A 22438-nucleotide genomic window follows, 5' to 3' on the forward strand; every position below is an offset into this window, starting at 1 on the left:
ATTTTGAGTCTTACAAAATAAGTGGGCTTTAGGTATGTTCACTGCTACTCAGAAAGAAACCTGAATTATGCTTGGGAAAGGCTGCTGCTTTTGGGTTAACAGATCGGGACAAGTTCAAACTAACATTCATTACAAGCACACCAAGTCTCTCAACTTAGAGAATAAGTCACCCGAACATGGCTCTCATGAGAAAATACCTGGTCATGGTTATCCTGGATTTGCCCTTTCTTAGACCTCTATGAATACGCGAACTAGATTTGTTTCTTCTCACCTCCAGATGCTACAACATGGGTTCCATCTCTACCACCTGACCCTCCAGTGTCTCTTAGCTCCCTTGACCAGGTTTCCATACAAATTTATTCTGGCATTCGATTAGACCCATGTTTTCACAGACTGCCCCATAATCCTCTGACAGAACAGCAAATACATAGTCAGGGACATCTCTGACCCTATGTGGCTTGAAGTAGTTCCAAGAAAATGAGACCTTTACCCCACTAAAACCAGAATTGGTTTTGTTGTTTTATCAGAGGGAAGTATACAGGAAGGTTCCCCTCCTCACTGAGATATGATGGGAACAAAATACCAAGAGACAGGTAGAATGAGGAAGGAGGGGCCAAAGTCAGGAGAGATCCCACACACAAAATTCAACACATGGCCAGGCACAGTGGCTCACATCTGCAATCTTAACTACTTGGAGGCAGAGATCAGGAGGACTGAGGTTCGAGGCCAGCCTCAGGCAACAAAAGCAAGACCCTATCTCAAAAAATACACAATTCAAAAATAAGACTATAGAATGGCTCAAGTGGTAGTGCACCTACCTAGCAAGTGTGAGGCCCTGAGTTCAAACCCCAGCATTACAAAAAAAAAAGTTTAAAACATGATTCAAAGAAGAGACAACCAATCAGTAAGATCCACAAAAAGAAAGACAGCCAGTCAAAAGTGGCCTAACCCAAGGTATAACACCTACTCTCAATCCTGTCTCAGCACACTATGCTCCTTTGCATAGCTACCCACCATTCTATTCTTTTTCAATAGCATCCTAATAAATCTTTGCTCCATCCTACTTTCTGTCTCAGTAAATTCTTTTACCAACCCGGGGCTGCCAAAATCCATGTTACAAATCAGGTCACAAAAGATATTAGCTGTCTCAAACAGTAACTTCTGTTACTGTTTCTGTCTCTTTGATCTCTCATTCTGAAGCTAACTATCCTGTCATAAAAACATTCAAGCCACATATGGAAAGCAAACATAGTGAGGAACTGAGGTCTCTGGTCAACAGCCACAGAATTAAAGCCTACCAACTATGTAAGTGAGCTCAGAAGCAAAGCCTCCAGCTCCAGTCAAGTCCCAACATGACTGCAGCCCATGCCCATGGCTTTTACCTACAACTTCATGGAAGACCCTCTAGAACTATCCAACAAACTGCTCCCAGGTTCTTAACCCTTCAAAACTGTGTAAAGTAATAAGTATTTGTTTTAAGCTGCTATATACTGGGAATCTGTTACCAGTACAATTGATAACAAACACATCTAAAATACAGATAAATATATTTATCCGTAAACGTCACATCCCTTTTAGCCACAGTCCCACCTTCCTGCTTCTCTTTAGTCACTTTTTTCACTTTTCCTTGCTTTGTTGTCATTTGAATTCTCTCAGATCAAGATGGCCAATAGCCCTCACATTTCTACTAGGTTCAATGGTAATTTCTCATTATGATGTACTTTTATTATGCCTGAAGAAAACATGATACAGAAAAACAAATTGAGAAGGGTGAAAACTATATCCGCTATGTATAGTAAAAAAGGAACCAAAATGTGTGCATTAATCATAGATAAAAAGAGACAAAAACACCAAAAAGTACCCAACATTCTTGAGGGACCTCATTACTAAAAACATACAAAAGGTCCTAGAAATATTCTAAGCATGTTCCCACTTTCTACTCCCGCTGCCTGCAGTGCTCCTGCCCCAAATACTTACATGACTTTTTCCTTTACTTCCTTCAGGTTACTGCTAAACTATTACCTTATCATTATTAGAAATGCAAACTTCTATCAATCAACCCAATCACTCCCATCCATAGCATTTCCTATACTTAATTTTCCTACTTAATTTTTTTCCATAATCCAGATTACTACCTGATACTTACTCTGTAAGGTCAGCAATTTATACATTCTTTTTATTCCATGTACCAAAAATTAATAGAGTTCCAAGCACACAGAAGATACTAAAAAACATTACTGAGAAAATAAGTTACTAAATAATAGTCATGGGACATATTACCACAGTGAGCCTCAGCTCTATGGCTCCACATAATGACAAGAGGAACTAAAAGGCCACAGAAATACTGCTTTGTGGTAGCCATGGCCCTGACAGGAAACAATTAACTGTTAAGAAAAAAACAATTTTACCACAGAGAAACCAGAGCACACTCTCTCAAACAAGTAATCAAAATAACATCACCAGTCACTACATAAATAAATATTATATGCTTCTTAATATGATGTACTTAGAACACAACATAATATCCATAATATTCCTGTCAACAGCATGTAACCTGAATCTAATAATGGAAAAACACATATAAATGGTCTTATATCCTTTAAAATGTCAATGGCATTAAACACAGAGACTCAGAAACTGTTCCAGATTAAAGGTGACCAAACAGAGATGAAAACTGAATTCAATTCATACAGTTGGCTTTTATTTTGCCAGAAATGGCAATGTTGGGACAATTGACAAAATATGAATACAGCCTGTATATCAGATATTAGAATTACATCAGTGCAAGTTTTCAAATAATACTTTCTATTGGAATAACACTAGACTTTTTTTCCTACTTCTGAATTTCATTTAAAACCTAAAAGTAGCCAGACACCGTGATGTATTTCTGTAATCCTAGCTATCTGGGAGACTGAGGCAGGAAGATCATAAGTTACAGGCCCACCAAAGCAACATAATGAGACAACATCTATCATGCCTCAAGATTTGGTATGTATTATTATCAATTATTAATTATTATCAATTATTAATTATTATCAATTATTATCAATGTTTCACATCATGAAACATTGTAGGAAAACCCTAAAATAGTATAAATGTAAAAGAACTGGTTTTATTCACTTAAATGCAGTGCCACTCAGCCATATCTAAAAACGAAAAATAAGCAGAATTACCTTCATGGACGGTAATACCACAATTGTCACACTGTATTATCTCATCAGCATCCTCACTATTATCCCCAAGACAAACACAGCAGATCAGAATGTGCTCCATTTTCTGAGAACTCCAGTTTTGACTCTTCTCAAGAATCAGCGAGTCCTAATATTAAAATAATAAAATATATTAGAAAAAAATTCAATTCAAAGGTAATTATAATAAAATTCTCATTTTAAACTATTTTAAAACACTATTTTTTTGTATTTCCAAATTTATGCTGCACTCTTCATTCTCTTACTAAGCCTACATAGGCAGGCTACATTTGAGAAGTACACCTCCCCGTCAAAAGACTCTAAAGCACCCTCTTTCACTTCTCCACAAGTTCCACAATTTTCTCTCCTCTATAAAATGAAAAACCAAGCATGCAAAAAGCTCTCATCTGCTTTGTCATTCTGCTTTGTCCCATACACTAGGAGAAAGGAGCAATTAATCCTATATTAATTATTAATCTTATATAAGGATTTTTAAAGTATAAGACATAGCTCCTACACTTTGGGAACTTTTAATTCTATATAGAAATGACAAGACACACATATGAAAGAGGAAGAAGTTCAGAAAACATGTAAGCACAAGGAGCCAGAGTTTAATGCCTGCAATCCTAGCAACTCAAAAGGCAAACATCAGGAAGATCAAGGTTCGAAGCCAGCCCGGGCAAACAGTTCACAAGACCCTATCCCAAAAGTACCCAACACAAAAAAGGGCTGGCAGAGTAGTTCAAGTGGTAGAGCGCCTGCCTAGCATGAGGCCTTGAGTTCAAACCACAGTACCATCAAAAAAAAAAAAAAAAAGGAAGAAAGAAAACATACAAGCAAGTATGTATGTGATGTCTGAATTACAGACTCAATGCTCCAGAAGTACTATAGATTCAGAAGTTTCAAGGTTAGCAAACTACAAGGGACAGATCAATAAGAGCCTGGGTAGGCCCTTTTATCTGCATATACGGGTACAAACAATCATCTAAAAAGGATCCAGATAGATTAGTTGCAAGAAGAGTCAGAGTATTCTATTAGGTTTATGTCAAGAAACATCTAGTGCAAACTGAAAAACGACACCTAGCTAATTAAAATACAAAGGAGAAAGTTACATTAATAGACAAGTACAAAAAGATAAAACAAATCCACTTGTTTTGATTTAAACCTTCTGCACTATCAATTTAAACTTTTAGAAGAAAATAATTAAGGAACCAGGAGCAGCGGCTCCCTTCTATAATTCCAGTTACTCAGGAGGAGGCAGAGACTGAGAGGATCATGGTTCAAGACCAGTCTTGGCAAAAAGTTAGTGAGATCCTTCCTAAACTAATAACCCAGGCATAGTGGTACATGCCTGCAATCCCAGCTACTCAGAAAGCTGTAGGTAGGAGGACTGTTCAAAGCCAGCCCAGGGCAAATACACGAGACCCTATCTGAAAAATAACTAAAGCAAAAAGTGCTGAGGGTGTGCTTATGCAGTAGAGTGCCTGTCTAGCAAGTATGAGGCCCTGACTTCAGAAGGAAGGAAGGTAGGCAGGAAGGAAGAAAGATAAATTCAGGTTGGACATGGTGTACATGTAATAGCCTATAATCCTAGCTACTTGATAGCTGAGGTAGGAAGACTGTGGTCAGAGGCCAGACATGGCAACAGTCTAAGACTATATCTGAAAAACAGAAGTGGAAAAACAAGCAAAATGACTTGGGATGTGGCTCAAATAGATAGGAGCATGAGGCCCTGAGTTTAATTACCAGGGCCACAAAAATTTTTTTAAAAAAGGAGGGGGGGAAGGAAGGAAGGAGGAAAAGGAAGGAGGGAGGGAGGGAAAATAATTCAACTGGCATAGTAGCTAGCTACTCATTAGGCTGAAAGGAGCAGGATCACTAGAGCCCAGGACCAGCCAGAGCAACACAGTAAGATCCTGTCAAGAAGGGGAAGGAAGGTGAGAGGAGGGGAGCAAAAGGAAGAAGAAGAGGAAGAAGAGAAGGAAGAACTGAAGGAAGGAAGGGAAGGAGGGAGGGAGGGAAGGAAAAGAAACTGACTCTTAGCATGTTTAATACACTGAGCTTAGCATTACATGTTACATAGCACTTTGGCTATGTATTCTCATTTACAAACCTAACCACATGCAAAAACAAAATGAATATAGTCACTAAATATATTTCATGTCATATTAATTTTTTATATTTTATACTCTATTTTAAACTTTATCAGTCTTCAGATTGGTAACATTTGTGACCATCGTTTCAAAAGGGATTTGTAAACACATCTGAAAACACTTGATAATAAATTCTCTCAAAATATTTTATATAGAACATCTAAAACCACAACTGATCTGTAAAACAAATTAGGAAACAATACAAACGTCACCAAGGAGGTAATGTTATTTTCATTGAGAATTCTAGTACGTAGCCATTTGTATTTTATTCCTCTTTGTTATAAAACTAAGCAAAATACTTTGAAGCAAACTACTGGCTAGCAAAGGCAAAAAAAATCCTACAGGGCTGGAGACACAGCTCAAGCCATAGAATACTTGCCTAGCAAACATAAGGCTCTGAGTTCAAATCCCAGCACCACCAAAGAAAACATTCCTATAAGGAAAACTCATGTGTTTTTATAGTGCATTGGTACAATAAACAAAAATCTGTTCAGATTTTCATACCATTAGTTATACTTAAAGTCAAACATTCTTGGGTTTAATTCTCAGTTCTGACTTAATTAATAGCTGTTAAACCTTAAAGATGTAATTTTCCCATGTGAAACTGAGGATGATAAAAATAAGACTCACTTCATGAGGCTGTGGTGAGAATTAACAAAATCATATATGGCAAGAATGTTTCTGGCACATACTTGGCGCCAGAAAAATACTCATTCCCTTCCTCCTTTCTCTGCACTTGTAAATGGTCAGAAACAGAAACATGAACTGACAATTTACAACAGAAGTGGGGGGGGAGGGGTCCTTAGAACAGCAAAATTTACAAGCCTCAATAAGGGCTGCGAATTTAAACATCATCCCCATGATAAGTCCAAAGCAGATGGGGTTTTTTGGTGTTTTGGTTTTGGTTTCTTTTTTTTTAAAGAATTATCATACTGCTAGGTGCCAGTGGCGCACACCTATAATCCTAGCTACTGAGGCAGAGATCAGGAGGATCACAGCTTGAAACCAGTCTGGGCAAATAGTTTGCAAGACCCTATCTCAAAAAAACCCTTCACAAAAAAGAGATGGTAGAGTGGTAGGCCTTGAGCTCAAACCCCAGTAGCACAAAAATTAATTAGTTAATTAATTTATAAAAAAGAATTATCACACCTGGGTTAAAAAATCATTGCCAAGAGCAGGTAGCTAGGGCCTGTCATCCTAGATACTTGGGAGGTTGAGATCAGGAGGATCGCTGTTTGAATCCAATAAGGACAAACCGTTTGTAAGACCAGCGTCTCCAAAATAACCAGAGCAAAATGGACTGGAGGTGTAATTCAAGCAGTAAAGCACCTGCTTTGCAAACATGAAATCCTGAATCCCAACCCAAGTTCCACAAAAAAAAAAAATCATAGACTAGAAAATGATCTAGTGAACAATCAGAGTTTAAAAATTAAGAGGCTCATGTTGATGAACTCTCAACATTTCTTTGGCAAAATTACAACTAAACCCTGGAAATATGATTTGCCCATGTGGGAAACAAGTAAATCTTATGGGTCAGAAAAAAATATCATGAGGAGTTCTAATTCCTTCATTTTCCAATTCTTATCAGAAAAACAATAAATATCTAAATATTCTATCTGCACCAATTTCTCTCTATACATATTGTCATTTAGGAGCAGAGAAAACAAAATTAACTAGAAGCTTTGGGCCCTCTGATAAGACTCTTTGTAGAAATGTAAAACAAAGAGGGAATGGAGACTCTATAGCCCTGTGATGTGCCTCTAAAACAAATGACTAGACTTTTAGGCAGTGTTTCAATGGAAAAATCTGAACGTTTTCTGGAAAAAATTATGATCTAAGTTTTCTTTATAGAGTACACATGGTTTAAGCACACTCATGATCAAATAAACATAAAACATAATTTATTATCAATTTTTGTTAGCCTATTTCTGAAGATGTGTATGCTCTCTCAAATGTCTACAGAAAATAGTTAAGATTTTAACACAAAAATTTTTAACTGTGGCTTTAATAAAAATAGAAATCAGAAAAGTGGGGGCTGGGTGGCAAAAGAGTACTACATAGAAAATAACTCCAATATTACAGAAGAATTTAATGGTTTCTAATGGTATTATTACATAAGGAGAATACAGCACTATAATAATAAATCAGTTACTTATTTTTTCCTTGGAATCTAAAAATTATCCCAAAAATCTAATATAACCTAGTATTCTCCATGGGCTGTAAAATATGTTTAGTGCTCATTTACCATGTATTCCACAAAGATTTTTTTTGGGGGGGTGGGTGAGGTGCTGGGGTTTGAACTCGGCCTCACACTTGCTAGGCAGGCTCTCTACCACTTGAACTACTCCACCAGCCCCCACAGAGATGATTTTAATATATATACAATGGACTAAATCTTATCTAAGTTATATATTTGTGTCCAAAGGAAGGAAATTCCATTACATTTCAAGTAAAAATCAGAATTAAAAGATGACCAAAAAAATCAGTATACTGAAAATTGACTAATAATTATTTCTTGAAGTTTTTAAAGAAAATTAAATTCTTAAGAATCTCAAATAATATCTGAACAATGTTACAAATGGGGTTATTTTGGAACTTAGAGCAATTTGTTTTACTTTGAAATGTGTAAAAAAAAAATCAATTAATATCAGACATCCCAAACAGAAGCAGCTATTTATAAATACTGCCAAAATTTTTCACATATTAATTAATAAAATTCAGGAGATGTCACTTCAGAGTCTTTTATGACAAAAAATTCTATTAAGCAAAAACATAAGGTTAAAGTTATAAAATAGTAATACAAAATCTAAACTATCTCCAAGTAATCTCTGTGAGAGAAGAGCTTTTCTTCTTTTGCAAAACAAAACGAAATGAGCCATTTCCATTGACATGATTTTCTGTCATATATAAATTCTCTTCCAAACTCTAGGTTCAAAGTCTTAAAAATTAGAACCATTTTCTGAAAATGATTATTGCCTCATCAAAAAACTGACCTCAGAAGATTAGCGAGCAAAAAAATATTAATGAGCCTCAAAAGCGTCAATATAAAAAGGACACAACCATATTATTAGAGGATTCTTTAGAGTACACCAAATTTAAAAAATGCCAAAGCCCATTGACAAAGGTGCCCATTTGCAGAAAATGTAAGTTATCGAATGCTCAATTCTAGAGCAGCAGTGTCCAAGGTGTGCTCCAAGAAATTCTCTTTCAGGAATTTAACAAGGTGACACCCATTTTCATAGAAATACTAAAATGTTACCTGCCTTTTTCACTCTTCTTCTCTCATGGGTATACGAAGTTGTCCAGAAGCAACAAGAAGGGGAACAGTCTTATGTACATGACAATTCCTGTGCTTCTGTATTCTTGATTTTAAAATTTATAAGTTTTATTTTGAAATCTAAATATTAAGAGATTCAATCTACATAAATAATAATAGGGGCCCAAAATAGTTCTTAAGTGTATAAAGGGATCCTGAGACTAAAACATCTGAGAAAACTGTGCTGTAGTATTTCAGGGTTTGTGGCATAAGCAGATTAAAGCCATTAAAAGCAAAAGTTATAAACTTAAATTCCCCTAAGAAATTTCAAAATTATAAAACTTTCAGAGCATTATTTACCTACAAAAGATGGTCAATATCATTTCTCTACAAATCCACTTGCCATAACAGCCAAGAAAAAGTTTGCCTGTGTATAAACTAAAATGGTATTTCAATTTTGTATTTTTTTATGGTGGAACTGGAGTTTGAACTCAGGGCTTTGCACTGGCAAAGCAGGCACTCTATCACTTGAGCCTCACCTTCAGTCCATATTGCTGTTTAATTTGGAGATGGGGCTCAGGAACTATTTGCCTGGACTGGCTGCCAACTGTGATCCTCCTGATTTCAACTTCCCAAGTAGCTAAGATTACTGGCCTGAGCCTCTGGCACCTGGCACCTACTTTGTATTTCTAAAGCCACATGTTTAGCTGTCTCTAATAAAATAACAAGAAAGATGAAGACACAAACATTAGCCACTGAGCAACAAGGATTAACTTTAGACATCTTTCTTAAAATATCAAATTTACAAGAATAAAAATTTAGAAATACAAATAATTCAAATTGATGGGGTTTTTAATTAAAGATTAGTATCTAGCTTGAGACATGTTAAACTAGAATCATCGAAGAATCAGTATCTGAACAATACAGTTGTAGGGACAAACCCAATTATCAACCTTTTAAGTAGAATGCTATTCTAAGGGAAATTACTTTCTGTAAATTCTTCTCCTCCAAGAGTATTTTCCTAAGAAGTACTTTGGAATCTCATTCCCAAAATGTCTCTAGGACAATTAACATAAATACTCAAGGTCCTATTATTTACTTAAGTCCCTTCTACTGAGAAAAAAAAAAAAACTAAACAGCACATGTGCCTCCCAATGCATTATAAGAATTAATCTGAAACCTCTTATGTAGTGTTATGAACTACAGGCTATTAACAGGTAACACGCACGGGTTACATATTTATAAACATATGTAGGTGTCACCCACATCTTGGCATAAATCTAATCCACACTGCCTCTATCATTAGCTAGACTACTTTTATGAATATCAGCCTACTGACAATGAAGCCAGGACAGCTATTGTCAAAAACAAAATATTAACATTAGCTCTCCATATATCTGCTTCCCTAAGACAGCATTAATAATATACTACAGCTTATTCTGTAACATTAAAAAATACTACACTAGCCAGGCACTGGTGGCTCATGCCTTGTAATCCTAGTTACTTGAGAGGCCGAGATCAGGAGGACCAAGGTTCACAGCTAGTCTGGGCAAATGGCTTACAACACCCTATCTAGAAAATACTCCATACAAAAAGGGCTCAAATGCTAGAGTGCCTGCCTAGAAAGCATGAGGCCCTGAGCTCAAAACCTGTACTGCAAAAATAAATAAATAAATAAAAATACTACATTTATCCCGAATGAGTTTTCCTTTTCCTAAAAATCAGAATTAGAATAGTAGGACTGGTGGCTCAAGTGGTTGAGCTTAGCCCTGACTTCAAAACTGCAAAAAACCAAAAGAACTGCAAAAAGAAAAAAGAAAGAAAATTTCCAAAAACAAAGAAACAAAAAAAATGGGTAGCACTTGAAAGCAAGCAAAATTCTTCATAGAAAAATGGGCAACCTGGAAGTTAACCAATATTTATAATCCAAAACGTTAAGCTGCTGTTTCTTTTCCACTGACATACATCCCCTGACAGCTTGCTATTATTTTGGTAACAAGAATCACCTTATTCTACATGAAACCTAAATAAAATGGATATTCACTACTATGTAAAATTTATAATAGGCAGAAAAATACAAAAGAGCAAATAAAGCATAAGAAGGGAAATCTACCAATTTGAGTTACTTCAATGATATGAAAAACAAAAAAATAAGTGGTAAAGAAGCAAATTTTGGTGACTATAAACATATTAACAGAAACAAGAGAATTACTATAGTTCTACATGTGATGTAACAGATGCATCTACATGTAAGACAACTCAATCCTTCTTTTGAAGAAAAACATACATAAAGACACAGACAAGTGAGACAAATGTGTTTGACTGAAGAGTCTTGAATGTTGCATCTCTGGACTCAATAGATAAACCTAACTTTCAGTAGAACTTCAAGTGGAAGAACTGAGTCATTACTGTAGTTTTATGATAGAAATGTTGGCTCTATGATGGAAATGTTTGTTTTTTCATTTCTTTGCAGAGAGAATTTGTTCACTAAAAATATGTAAACATAGTTCATATTTACTCCCAAAAAGTAAAAAATGAATTTCTAAAAGTCTTAGAAAATAATTAAGCTGTTTGTTACCCTTCTCTGAAGTATCCTAAAGCCATATATTTTTGTGTGGATATGGACAAACCTAAGTTGAAAGAAAGGTGACCTGTTTTCATAATCCACTCAGCACCATTTAGCAGTCCTATACACAATAGGGAGAGAGAATAAAAAGTCTACAGATACAAAAATACTTCTCTATTATTTCTCCTTGCAAACGGAGACTATGAGTTCCTTGAGAATGGTGACAAACAGTAGCTAAGAAAGGTTTGTTGACCAAATAAATAAATGTTACATTTTAGGGAGTTCATTCACTCCCACAGATAAATAGGATTTCAAGGAAGCCACTTAATAGAATGAGCAGAGTGATTTAGAGAATTCCCTTTCCCCAGACAGACAGATATCATAAAAATTGGGTTGATCTACCTCATTACTCTTGCTTTGAGATAGTGTCAGGCTATCATTGGTCAATTCCTCATCATCAGCACTGTTTCTGCTAAGGACTTTACTCTTCTTCTTCTTGCAACCCCCTTCACTAGCAGGGCTGCTATGGTCTTCATCATTGCCTTCATCATTCTCATCTTCATCACTCCCACTTCCCTCATCTTCATCATCTTCATTGTCTCCATCACTTCCCTCCTTCTGAGATGCTGATCTCCCTTTTCTCTTCACTACAGTAGGTCTCCAATCATTGTCATCTTCACTGTCATAATCGTCCATGTCATTCAGCTCTTCCATGGAAACAAAATCCAAAAGTGGTCGGTTTCGACGAAGATTCCATTTTTTTGGCTCACTGACTTGTTCCTCTGTAGTGGTTGTCGTAGTAGGGGCAGATGGGGATGTGTTAACAGCAGGAGGGCTTGTGGCTGATGTGGTAACAGTGGCAGAAATAGCCACATTATCAGACACTGTTGCTTTTTCTTTTTCCTTCTCTCTTTCCTTCTCTTTCTCTTTTTCTTTCTCTTTCTCTTTTTCCTTCTCTTTCTCCTTTTTTTTTCTAGGTCTTTCTCCATTTTCTTCTTCCTCTTTCTTTTCCATTTTAATTAACTGTTTGTCAGATGACAGTATTTCTTCCTCTGCAGAATTTTTAAGTTCTTCTTTTACTTTAACATCTTCATTCAGTTCTTCCTCCAAAATATTTTCTTCAGAATCACTACAGGAACCTTCACCACTGTCCTTGGAAGGATCTTCACTTCCATTACCACTCCCTTCAGAATCTGTTGAAAATATGAGAAAAAAAACCACACATATGTATATACATACACACATACACACACACACAACACTGACACAAATGAAACCATCAAAACTTGTGAATAACTTGCAAAACAATATGAACAAATCTAAGTCAAAGAATGGTAGACATTCCCAACCTGATTAAGTAATAAATCAATGAAGTTGATATAATGGTTTTAATTTAATATCGCACTAAGGAAGATGAATATATGAAGTGTGTGGTAAAATTTTCTTTAAAAACAGTAGTATTCTGTGTCATATAGCTCATGCTATACTTTGTATGCTAAAGGCAATTTTTTCCTAAAAGGAAATACGGTTTTTTTAAAAAGAATTGTGCACTTGATTTTAACATAATACAAAATTCTTCTTCCTGTTATAAACTGTATGGAATTATAGTAATGAAAGAATTACATCGAAAGCAAGATAAATCTGATCCCCAAAACCTTTGTTTCATTTATTTCACACTTTACCCAGTAACATGAACATAGATATTTATGACAGTCAACTTATATCACACCTCTAATTTACCAAATCAATTTTACACCAGGTATACAGGGGAAAAGAGACAACAGCAATGGCACAGAAGATGGAAAATCCAAGAGAAGTTATCAATGTTCCAGCTTATTAGGACACTGTTCATACCAATAAAAGAAGGGTCACCTAAACTTTTAAGAATTCTAGGCAATAACTACTATCAGCCCTAGAATGGCAGAAATTCATGAAGAAATGAATCCATCTTAGAAGTGAACAGTCACAATAGTTACTGATAAAGATAGACCATGGACATTAAAGAACTTATGCAGGCCTACTGCCTTTCTAGCAGATTTCTTCCACTAATGCCTACGGCAGCAGAGTCTACCTTAATCCAGCACTATACAGTAACCTTCTAATTCTCTTTGCACCCAATCAAATAAACAAAAATCTAAAACTTTTGGACAGAGAATAAATGGAAGTGGGGAAAGAAGATAGGAAGCAGGATTTTACACTAATAATAAAATCTAAGGAAAATGAACTGTTTATACCTATAACCAAGAAAATAGTAATGATAAAATAGTGAAAATAACATCAATGTTTTCACACCATTTTAATTTCTATGAAATGAATTTGCTTTAACCTCTATTATTAACTGGGCAGCAAACATAAAAAAGTTATCTGTAATTAATGTATCTAAACAATAAAACACGTCACAAATCTTATATTGATAATAAAAATACCCTGCAAGTTAAGTCACAGAAAAGATAAAAACTAACACTTAGCAAATTCTGACTAACCCTATGAAATCAACATCAATATTAAGATTATTATGAAGGTATCCAAAGCTTAGTCAAGAGTATTCTGAATTCTGCCCGGAAGCCGGGGAGGGGGTGGGGAACAAAGAATACACATGTAAGTAAATGTAAAAACAATTAAAAAAAAGAGTGTTTTGGACAAAACACCCTCATCCTAAACAATCTTGCATTATCATGCAGGTCGTCAACTCTCTACTTGAAATCTTTAGAGCCAGAGGTATTTCAAGGTTCAGAATTTGTCACATTTTAAAAGCAAGATGTATGCATGATATATTTGACTAATAACCTAGTGAGTTCTATGGTACTATTCTATTATAAAATACAGTATTTTTACACAGGGCAATGTATAAATATCTATAGAGCATAAGAAGTAAATACTATAAATAAATTTCTATTAGTTCTAGTTTTGCCATCAAATAGGTTTGTGCCAAATGTAGGAAATACTTTTGGATTCTGAGCTTTGAAGACTTCAAAAAATGTGGGCTCAACATCACTAATAAACAAATGACTTCAGTGCAAAGTTCTACAAATCATTAAAAAAATTATAAACCACTCACATACCCAACCTCCCAAAAAAATTACCTCTGATAAAAATAAGAATTTCTAGATATTTTAAAATAAAGAGCTATTAAATAATAAGCAGAGTTGACAGAACATTTCAAAGGCAGAGAAGGATCTCTTGTGCACACTGACTAAAGAGAACTGAAACACCCTACAAAAATGCCATAATTAGGACTGGCAGAGTGGATCAAGTGATAGAGCACCTGCCTAGCAAATCCAAAGCCCTGAATTCAAACCCTAGTACCACCACAAAAAAAAAAAAAAAAAAAGAGAATAAAAAATAAATACTATAATTAAAAGAGCTAGAAGATGGAGAAAAACTTTTCTTCTAGATCGAACTTACAGAAGCCTTTTTAACCAATAAAACTTAACACTAAATTTAATAAAAAAAAAAAGTACATATGGGTACCTGATGAAAACTAAAACCAATCCAACTTTGTTATTACTTGGTAAATTTTACAAAGTGTCAGGAAACTTTGTGATTTTGTTTTGGTTGCCAATGACAATGACAATTAATTATTTTCAAATGTAAAGTTAAACTGATACTCTTTGACTTTGCTCTGTAATCTGCCTAAATAAAGAGGAATTTTTTAAGATTCAAAAGCTTTATTTTTTTCTTTTTTGTAGGACTGGGGCTTGAACTCAGAGCCATCACCTTGAACCACTCCACCGGCACAATTTTTTGTGATAGGGTTTTTCAAGATACAGTCTCTTGAACTATTTGCCTGGGCTGGCTTGGAACTGTGATCCTGCTGATCTCTGCCTCCTAAGTAGATAGGATTACAGGTGTGAGCAACTGGCACCTAGCAAGATTCAAATGCTTTAGATTAATGAATTATTAGAACAGTGTAAAATTTTTCCACAAGTCCAAATACTAGTAGATTGTCCAACCCTTTATTCATCATATATACATATTACTCAGACTCCATATGCATGGATCAGGAGAATATCGAATTTGATCAAACAGATCAAATTATCTTTGTTTAATCTCTGAAAAATAACTTTCACCTAATTAGTCATCAATTCTGTTTGGTACATATACACTAGAGGGATGGAGATAAAGAATATTTATCTATAAGCATACATAGGTAATAATGACAATGCAAAAAAACTAAGCCCTTGGTCATCTACATTGGCTGCAAAGAAAAAACACTGATATTACTATAAAGTCAAAAAGTGACTCTGTGCCACTTTTCAATGTATTATTTCTGCATACTATATAAAAAATAAAGGAATAATATAGCGGAGAAATTAGCCAGATATTTCAATTAAAGCTATCTTGGATATAAGGATAGAGTTAATCTCAAGCCCATAGTAAACTTTTTCACATTTAAAAAGGGTTTTTAAAACTGAAATTCTATTTCCCATTTGGTTAAATAAAAAGTCACCTTTCTCAGGGGCTGGCAGAGTGGCTCAAGAGGTAAGAATGCCTGTCTAGCAAGCATGAGGCCCTGAGTTCAAACACTCAGGTGCCACAAAAAAATAGTCACCTTTCTCAAACACACAGTATGTCAGAATTTCTCCAAGCAACAGTCATTTCAACTAATAAGCAGTTAAGAAGCTTTCTACAGTTACAGAATTAAAAACAAACTTTTAAGAATCCCTTTGCAATATTCAATCATGAATAAAAATTAATTGAATAACCATTAATACCATTATAACCAATACTTGTTATCCCATGATAAATAAGTAATAAAATCATTATGATTCAATATAGTTTTACACTAAGTTTGCAATATAATCTTTTCTACACAATTTCATCAAACTTAGATATTCTGTTCATTGATAGAGTACAACAGGGATTTAATACCATAAATATACACAACAGACAATATACAGTTTACTTGTTAATTCAGAGTTATCACTTGGAGTCATCTTTGACCAACTCTGTGTATCTCTTGAAAACACCAGTCAACACAATTCATCTACTTCTGGCTTAAAGTAAAGGTGTATAATTTTTAGCTTTGTCAACAATCATTTGCCAATCTTAGAGGCAGGTCATTTTTTAACAATGCCATTTTTTTCCCCTATTTTATCATCTGAGAAGTACATGAATAAAATTATGTTTCTCACCAGGTGCCAGTGGCTCACAGCTATAATCCTAGCTATGGAGGAGGCAGGGATCAGGAGGATCACGGTTCAAAGCCAGTCCCAGGCAAACAGTTCATGAGACCCTATCTTGAAAAATACCCAACACAAAAAGGACTAGCAGAGTGGCTCAAATGGCTCATGCCTACATAGCAAGCATGAGACCTTGAGTTCAAGCCCCAATACTGCCAAAAAAAATTTTATGCTTCTCTGCAAAGGTTTGATAATAACCTTTTAGTGTTTCCTATACTTAATCTTAAAGAAAGCCCAACAGACAAAAATAGAAGATTTCAAGATGAAAATAAGAAGAAACCAACATACAGAACAGAGTTAACAAAAATTGAGTCCAACCAATCTAACCATTTCAACACTAAGTTCTAAGGAATTCAGGAGTATTCTGGGGGTTGTTTTGAAAGAAGATTCGATCAGATGAATATTTACCTACTGTTTCTTCACATCTAGTTTACTTTCCCATTTATAAGTAAGATATGGATTTCACAGCTTCAACGTATTTAAAAATCAGTGATAACTTTACTGTCTTATTTCCTACAAGTCCAACTAAACATACTATCTTAGACAGAGAAGAGAAAGGATTCAAAGTGGAAACAGTAGTAATTTGAAGTAAGCCAGTATCTCAACTATGAGGAGCACCAAAACACCAGAAGGAATTGTAGAAGGTAAGATCAATTTCTCTTCACTATTAATTATTTTAAACAAAATTGCTTTCCACTTCTTCTTTACAAAATAAGAACTATAAAGATAAATTTGTGGCCTTACATCTTAAGTCATAAACTCACTAGAAGCTAAAGATAAAAACTATGAGTACAACAAACTAGGTACTACATGATAAGAACAGAAAAGTATATATTTTTGAGTGCTTTTAAGGGATATATACATATTAGCCTAGCAAAACTTTTCCTAGCACTTTTTACAAATCATACAGTATGCATAATTTTTCAAGATCAGGAATTTCTACTTAACATGATATAAATTATTTACAGAAATTACTTTATATATGTATCATTTTCTTATTTTATTCTTTGTAAAGAAAAGTAATACTTATGAATGACTATCTCGATCAACAAAAAGAAAAATTTATCTAAAAAAAAAAATCAGGATTTATTGACACAAAAATATTTCTGGAAGACTTAAAGAAAATAAGTTTTGAAGTTTATCCCATAAAGTCATAATTTCTGAGACCTAATTTTTTCAGAGTACAACCTCATTAACAATCCAAAATACCATCTTGCCAAGAATATTCTTATCTGTCAGTCTTCACCAACAGAAGGAAGACATTTAAATTTGAATTCTTTTCCCTTTCTTTTCCTTCTTTGAAAGTAGCAAATATCAGTGAATCAACTAAATGGGAGATAAAGAGCTGAGATGCAAAGGTTAAAAAAGTTAAGATTAACAACAATTTTTGATTGCTAGGAGTGAACTCATTAGTAACCAAGATATCCAAATAGTTTTAGTTTAAAATTGCATCTATCTACACTTAGGATTTAAGCAGTGAAAAACTGTAAATTTTGGAGTCAACTCCAGTGAACCCACTACTGCCTGAGTAGCCTCATGCAAGTCTTTTAAACTCAGTATCCCAGTAACCTATGAGTATTTCCTTCACTGACTTATAAATGTTAAGTGAGATTATGCAAACAAAAAGTTCTCAGTAAACCACATGCAAATTTTACTTGCTGATGCTATTAAAGGTAATTAATAATAACATAACCTAATTTTTCCCTTCTTACCATCTTGGGGGGTGGGCAGGGTGGCACACACAAAGGAAAATCAGAGGAAAGGCATCACTAAACAGAGCAAACTCTCTGGAAGAATACTTAAAAACTGCTACAGAGGCCAGAAGTGTAGCTCGGTGTAGCTATAAGTGAGTCCAGTATGTGTACCTGAGGGCCTGGGGTTTGATCCCCAACACCTCAAAGAAAAAAGTTGTTAAAGGGATGAAACTGGAAAGGATTTTTCTCAATTCATTTAAATTTTCACCAAAAGGGATAGAATTACAAATCAATATAACTGCTCATGTATTTCACCAGTATCTTTCATATGAAATATTTCACATAATTTTGTATCTCAGATGCCTTCAATTAAAACTCTAGATATTAAGCAAATGAGTACACTGAAAAAAAGCTACAAAGGAAAACCATACTTTTCTATGTTTTCTAATCTTGTATTATGTGAATGTATGGCTTTGTAAGAATTGTTTAAATCACTAAACCTAATGATGAAACATGCCCAGAGATTTCTGAATGGCAGAATCCACAAGGTACAACACCAACTATAATTTAAAGTAGAATGAATTTTTCTTTTTTTTTTTGCTGGAAACAGTGGCTTAACTATAATCTCAGCTACTCTGGAGGGGAAGATCAGCAGAATGGAGGAGGTTCGAGGCCAGCCAGGGCAAAAAAAAAGATCCCACTGAACAAAATAACCTGGAGGAGGCATAGGTAGGAGAATCAGGTTAAGGCCAGAGTGGGCATTAACAGGAGCCCTATCTAAAAAATAACTTGCAAATATAAAGGGCTGGAGGTGTGGCACAAGAGATAGAGTGCTTGTCTAGCAAGCATGAGACACTGAATTCAAATCCCAACACCACCAAAAAAAAAAAATCTAAGTGTAATTTTTACTCTGGTCAACTTTATTCTAGTGTGAGAGCTAACAGACAAAAAGCACAGCTCCCTTCAGAGAGTGCCAAGTGAGATGAAAAGAGAAAAGCCTCATTCACAATACTCTTGGAATATTATTCCACTTTGGAGTATCTCTCAACTTTTTCCTCTTTTATTCCTTAATGAAGTAAGGATAGATATATTTTATGCACAATAGAAAAAATCCTTCCTTGCGTGCTAGTTATCTATGAGTAAGGATGAACAAAAACAGAACAACAGCATCTTAGGGAAATGTCGGAAATCTTATGAGAAAAGCAAATGAAGTTTATGTGCTTTCACTTTAAATCGACATTTATTTTAATCAAAACTGAGTCTTTCTGATTAAAGTCTAAAAAAACAAACAAAAATCAGCCCTACTCCAGACAGCTGGGCCAGGGGAAGAGAAAGGAAGCATTTACCTGAAGCATCTCCAACTTTAAAATCACTGTCATCTGAACTATCATAATCGAGAGCTTCTAGGAGAGAAGCTGCCAAGGGCTTCACCTGCCTCCTCTTGGAGCTGCGGTCCACTGTTAGGAAAGAAGATGACATGGTCATTGTCAATCACGGCCTGGCAGGACGGGGGACCTGGGTCAACCTGCGTCCTCTCTGCACAAGGCCAGGGTGGGGGACTGGGCGGGGACGGCCGATAAACCCAAGCTGACCCTCTGACGGGCATGCTTCCTCCATCCCTCGGGATCCCTCTGGGTGTATGGGATGAGTCCACCGACCACGCCTCCAGGGAACCGACGCCAGCGGGTTCCCGCGCACCACCCGCGCCCCCTGCCCCCTAGGCCCGGCCTCCAGAAGAGTTGGGCTCTGTCCCCAGAGGCCTGGAGTTCACTTACTAAGGAATCCGTGAGGTGGTCGTTTGAGGAGACCTAGGGAGGAGCTGCGGGAGCCCTGGCAGCCTGGAGCGCCGAGGTCGGGGTTGGGGCCGCCACGTCCGAAAGATGCTATTTAAAACCCGCGGCGCAGCCAACCTCACAGGGCGCCCCTGAGGGCCCTGTGGGCCCCGCTGTCACTCCAGCCCCCGCCCTCAGCCTCCGTCTGGCCCCGGCACCCCGCGCCTCCTCCCACGGCGCCCCGGCCGGAGGCGCCAACCGGCCCAGGCAGCCAGGCCACCCCAGCGGCCCTGGGGATTCACTTCGCCCAGTTAAAACTAGCAGGAAAAAATAAAAGGAAGAAAAACTTTATTAGCCTGCACCAGAAGCAACAAAAGACCCAAAACTTGTCAGTCCAAGCCCGACAGCCTGAGACAATAGAGAAAGCAACGACCCGGATGCGGCTCTGCCAAGAAGGAAGTGAAAACTCCAGGTTGAGTGCCGCCGTGAGAGCGACAAAGGCAGACGGCGCGTGCGCAGCCGCCCTCCCGCCCGAGAAGGAGCCGAAAAGAGCCGAGCATAGCCGAGTCTCGCCGAGCAGAGGCAGAGAGTCCACTCAGATCCGATGGAGGCTCCACCCACAGCCCCTGACTCTCCTCCCCCTCGGCTCCTAGCCCCGCCCTTCCGCTCAAATCTGAGGGAGGCTTTATCTCTTTCTGGTTGGAGGACAGAGGGCAGAGGGCGTGGGAAAGGGAGGGATAGGCTTGTGGTTGTTTCCAGAGGTGCTGGGATCAACGCAGAGCCTCATAAATGCTATAAGAAACTACTCAACCACTGCCACGCCCTACGATGGTTTTCAATTTTTTTTAAGGATTTACTTTAAAATAAACTTTCATCACAAGGTCAAAAGGACATTTGCTGCCAGGCACCCATGGCTCATGCCTGTAATTCTAACTACTCCTAAGGCAGAGACCCGGAGGATCACGATTCAAGGCCAGCTCAGGCAAATAGTTGGGAGACCTTATCTCCAATGGAGTACCCTACATGGGTAAAGCACTTGCCTAGCAAGTATGAAGCCCTGAATCCAAACTGCAGTACCACCCCCCGCCTCCCATCCCCCCACCCCCCACCCGCAAAAAAACCAGGACATTTACTACCTTAAGTCACCTTAACTCACACCAACAGCCAAACTCATCTGATGCTTCCATGTATTGCATCTCTTAAAATTTCTTGGAGCATGCAAAAAAATTATTTCGTGCAAAAGGGTAATGTAAGAATCATTTTAAAACTTGTTTAGTTAATGCTTTAACACTTCATAGAAAAAAAACTTAATAGAAAAAGTTATTCACTTAATTATATTACCCATTGTACTGTGCATACACATTTCCACATAAATAGAGCATACACAATACTTAGCTTTGCTAAAAGAAAAAGATAGAATACATGCAGGGGAAATTCTTTCTCAGGATGTGTGCTGAAATGGTGTCTTCTATCCAATTAGGGAATTTATTTTTTAAGAAGAATTTTGTGTGTGCGTGTGTGTGTGTCTTGAACACAGGGCCTATAACTTGAGCCACTCCACCAGCCCTTTTTTGTGGGGGGTTTTTTCGAGACAGGGTCTTGCCAACTATTTGCCCCACCGGCTCTGAACCACAATCCTCCTGATCTCTGCCTCCTGAGTAGCTAGGATTACAGACATAAGCCAACCGTGCCCCCAGCAAGAAGATTCAACTCCCCCCTCCCCTGCAGCACTGGGGTTTGAACTGAAGGCCTCGTGCTTGCTAGGCAGGCATTCTACCACTTAAGCCACTCCATCAACCCAAGAAAAAATTTTAAACCCATAAAAACAGGACAATATGTACAAACAGGTATAGAAGTCTTTCAACAGTTTCAAAAGGCACATTTACTCACATATAGGTTTAGTTTATACAACGTTATTAAAAATGTTAGGAACTGAAGTAATTTTAATAGCTTTTAAACTGTATATATCAAGGATAGAGAAACATTTCAATGAAGGTAATTCAATTCATTTATTCCTCATATATACTTGGAAGGGCAATGTTTGCAGCATGGGAAATACAGTGTTATAAAAGACTGTAAATGAAATTTGCAGAAATCAAACCATATCATGCAGTGGAAGAACCCACTTTTTAAAGAAACGTGTGAATTCTTTTTGAAATAGTAAACTGGAATTAAATTGTATAACATTGAGCTTGAAAAATATTTAGTAAATACTTATGCAGAGCCATTTATAAGATATACCTTCTACAAAATGTTCACTGTCTTTTCCCTACCAGAGCAGACATTACAGTTGAACATACAATCAGGCAAATTACTGTTTATGTAAATAGAGCTACCAGAGAAAATAAACACATGCTAAAAGGACAGGAAGTACTGGAGAAGGCAGCCTAGAGGAAGTCATATTTACATAGGTATCTGAACTCTCTAGGGAAATGGGGAGAGGCAACAGAGGTGTTTCTAGCCAAAGAAAGAATATATGCAAATACTCAAGGCTAAGTAACCATGTTGAGGTTGAAAATCTGATTGGTACATAAAGATGTTCAAACAATAAAGAAGAAAAATAAAATTTCAATGTTGGGAATATGAGGTTTTATTATTTGGCATGATTTGGGTCTAAAGGCAGGAA

General features: G+C 36.6%; 1 protein-coding gene across 22 annotated transcripts in view; it reads right to left on the reverse strand.

Moving 5' to 3' along the window:
- Phf14 (PHD finger protein 14) overlaps positions 1–20304 on the reverse strand; it is a 229686-nt gene extending 209382 nt beyond the window's left edge. For 20 of the 22 annotated variants that reach the window (XR_012445135.1, XM_074064662.1, XM_074064665.1 and 17 more), the window contains exons 1-4: positions 19816–20303; positions 19387–19497; positions 11566–12356; positions 3174–3318 (exon numbers count right to left, since the gene is read on the reverse strand). Coding sequence is in view for 21 of the 22 variants with exons in the window: in XM_074064662.1 (XP_073920763.1) it covers positions 3174–3318; positions 11566–12356; positions 19387–19497; position 19816 (1048 nt within the window). In the remaining variant the exon portion in view is untranslated. Of the gene's footprint in view, positions 1–3173; positions 3319–11565; positions 12357–19386; positions 19498–19815 lie in introns of all 22 variants that reach the window. The other 2 variants (XM_074064656.1, XM_074064654.1) reach the window with 1 other exon arrangement.
- Between the last annotated feature and the right edge of the window lie 2134 nt (positions 20305–22438).

The sequence above is a fragment of the Castor canadensis genome, chromosome 2 (genome assembly GCF_047511655.1).
Source record: "Castor canadensis chromosome 2, mCasCan1.hap1v2, whole genome shotgun sequence".
Taxonomy (NCBI): Eukaryota; Metazoa; Chordata; class Mammalia; order Rodentia; family Castoridae; genus Castor; species Castor canadensis.